Source organism: Rhododendron vialii, chromosome 4a, assembly GCF_030253575.1.
Source record: "Rhododendron vialii isolate Sample 1 chromosome 4a, ASM3025357v1".
Classification (NCBI taxonomy): Eukaryota; Viridiplantae; Streptophyta; class Magnoliopsida; order Ericales; family Ericaceae; genus Rhododendron; species Rhododendron vialii.
The window spans coordinates 19,670,109-19,672,961 of NC_080560.1; the positions used below are offsets into that span (position 1 = coordinate 19,670,109).

General features: G+C 37.4%; 1 protein-coding gene across 1 annotated transcript; it reads right to left on the bottom strand.

The window, feature by feature from the left end:
• Positions 1-1,516, bottom strand: LOC131322489 (short-chain dehydrogenase reductase 2a). The gene is made up of 2 exons (XM_058353822.1): positions 1,355-1,516; positions 1-934 (listed from the first exon to the last, which is right to left on the bottom strand). The coding sequence occupies exons 1-2, from the start codon at positions 1,435-1,437 to the stop codon at positions 100-102; spliced, it is 918 nt and encodes a 305-aa protein (XP_058209805.1). The 5' UTR covers positions 1,438-1,516; the 3' UTR covers positions 1-99.
• Positions 1,517-2,853: the final 1,337 nt, after the last annotated feature.

Genomic DNA, 2,853 nt, shown 5'->3' on the forward strand with positions numbered 1-2,853 from the left:
TACAACCTCAATGGACTTTGCAATGTTGATTTCACACAAAAACAAAAACAAAAACAAATACAAATGAAGGTAGAGTACAAATTAATATTGAAAGTTAAGTTACAAGCCAACACAATTTCTTGAGGTGGTAACCCCACCATCCACAACAAGGTTATGACCACTTACATACTTGGATTCATCACTAGCAAGGTAAAGGGCAGCCTCAGCTATATCTCTAGCCCTAAGAATTTCACCTTTCAAGTTAGCCAACCCTCTCACAAACTCCTCCATTTTCTCCACCTCGTTCTCACAAGGTCTCCCAAAACTCATGCACTCATCTTCTTGTTCTTCTTCTTCATCCCCTCTTCTCCATGCCCTAACCAGCATTTCCGTCGCCACCCCAAAAGGCGAAATGCAATTAACCCTGATTCCATACCTCCCTAACTCGCAGGCCGAGTTCTTGGTTAACCCCACAATCGCATGCTTTGAAGCAGTGTAAGCATGTGGACCCATCCCTCCCATGACTCCGGCCACACTCGACGTGGAAATGATATTTCCACTCCCTCTTGGAATCATCACACGCGCTGCGTGCTTCATTCCCAGGGCAACCCCTCTCACGTTTACTCTCATCACACGGTCGAATTCGTCCGCGTCAAAGTCTACTATGCTTTTGTGCTTGGACTGGTTTCCGAGCACTCCTGCATTGTTGAAGAGGATATCAAGGCGCCCATAGCGAGAAACGGTCGAGTTAATCAAGTTTCTGACGTCTTCTTCTGAGCTAACATCACAATGTGTGTAGGTTACTGAGGGAGATAGTGAGGTGGCAAGAGAAATTCCAAGAGTGTCCTCAACATCGGCAATGACCACCTTAGCACCATGCCTTGCAAAGAGTCTCACTGTTGCTTCACCAATCCCTCTAGCACCACCGGTCACAATTGCTATCTTTCCCTCCAATCTACATTCATAATAGCAAAAGAGAAATTAGAAAGAAAATAAATAAATAAATAAACATATTCTCTATGTTTTTTTTTTCTATGCCTTTTCAAACTGCCATTACAAAGATCTTTAACATCCGAGAATTTCTGATATCAATATTTATGACCATATGAGATTTTTTCTTCTCTGTCGATGTTGACTATCAATTCATATATGACTATATCTCTAATACTGATACTGATACATATCTTGACACCATATTTAAAACAATGACCAGTACCAATATTTCTGGATAATTAACGAGGTCTCTCAATGGTGCTGTGGAGTTGTAGTTCATAACACTAACCAGAATGGTAAGCTCAATTGCCCCACCTGGAACGAGAGAGAGAGAGAGAGAGAGAGAGAGAGAGAGAGAGAGAGAGAGAGAGAGAGAGAGTACCTCTTGAAGGAGGGAGAAATATTTTCGTTGCCGGAACCATGAATTCCTTCGAAACTTTTCTCAGCCATCACTTGAGCAGGCATTGTTAACACTTGAATAAATATATGAAGAAGAATTTGTGCGTCAGAGAGAGAGAGAGAGAGAGAGAGAGAGAGAGAAGCGAGGACTGGTCTTGGCTGTTGGTCCTATGATATTTATAGGCAACGGACAAGTGGTAAAGAGTTCTTCTCTCATTTGCGGTTAGAGCGGTAATAATAGTAGTAAGTAGTTTCTCTTGGATTGCTTAAAATAATTCAGTTCACTAATTAAGATGGGTTTACCTAAAAAGTTTGTCTAATAGTATAAGAACTTTAGATAATTTATTTTTCCTGAATGAACTTTTAGTTTATGTATGTAAAGAGAATTACATATTTTGGAATTTATTCATTTTTGGACTTTAGTCCGTTTAATCCATTTAGATAATAATAATGAAAATCCAGGCCATAATGAGACAACCTAATTATAATTGTTTTATTTAATTAGAAAAGAAATCCAATTCAAACACTCACAAGTCACAAGTGGATGAATAAATATATTAGTACTCGTAGTATTTGTTTACCCATATTCTGATGAACTGTTTCCCAATATTTCTAAGGCGACTTCCTGGAAAAACGTCTCCTTCTATGCAAGGGCGGAGACACGTGGGTGCAAGGGAGGGCGGCCGGCCGACCCCATTAGCTACCAAATTTTCTTTTGGAAAGGTATAATTTCTACCCCATTTTTACTAATATGACCTAAATTTTCATAGGAATATATATAATTTAGCTATTTTGACCCCACAAAAAATCTCTAAATTGTCCCAACTTATTTTAAGTGTATAGAAATTCCAAGTGTTCTCTTCTTTTCAAGAGTTGATAGTGCTAGAAATGAGACTATCATGTATTATTTTTCAAATATAATAAGTCTTTTGGGGCCAATTATGAGGCAAAAATGAATTATTAGTGCATATCGATCTTATAATTAACCTTTTAATTTAGTTATTTTTGGACTTATGTGTATTCTTTATGGTCCATATTAATGGGAGATTTTGTTCGAAATGACAAGATTCAAGTCTCTCACATCATTGTTTTATTGGTGTTTTCTATTTTATTTTATATACCAAATGGAGACATCTAATAATTAGCTAGAATTCTATGTCGTTCAGTAGGTGGAAAAAGTGTGATTTGAACAGTCTATTGAAGCTAGGCTAAGAAATCTAGTCACCATAAGGAGGCCAAATAATTGGTCAGATACATGGATAGTTTAACTTGACTTTAAAACCTTTGAAAGTGCTAGGATGCTAGATGTTCAAAGATTGTGTCAAAAGGCAGAAGCCTCTAGTATATCATGAACAGTTTACCATTTTCCAAAGAACTTTCAGATTCAATACTTCCTATATTCAACTCTTTAATTCACTTGTTAAATTTTGAATAGTGCATGCTAATTCACTGAAACTCCAACCACAATTTTCTAGTTATATC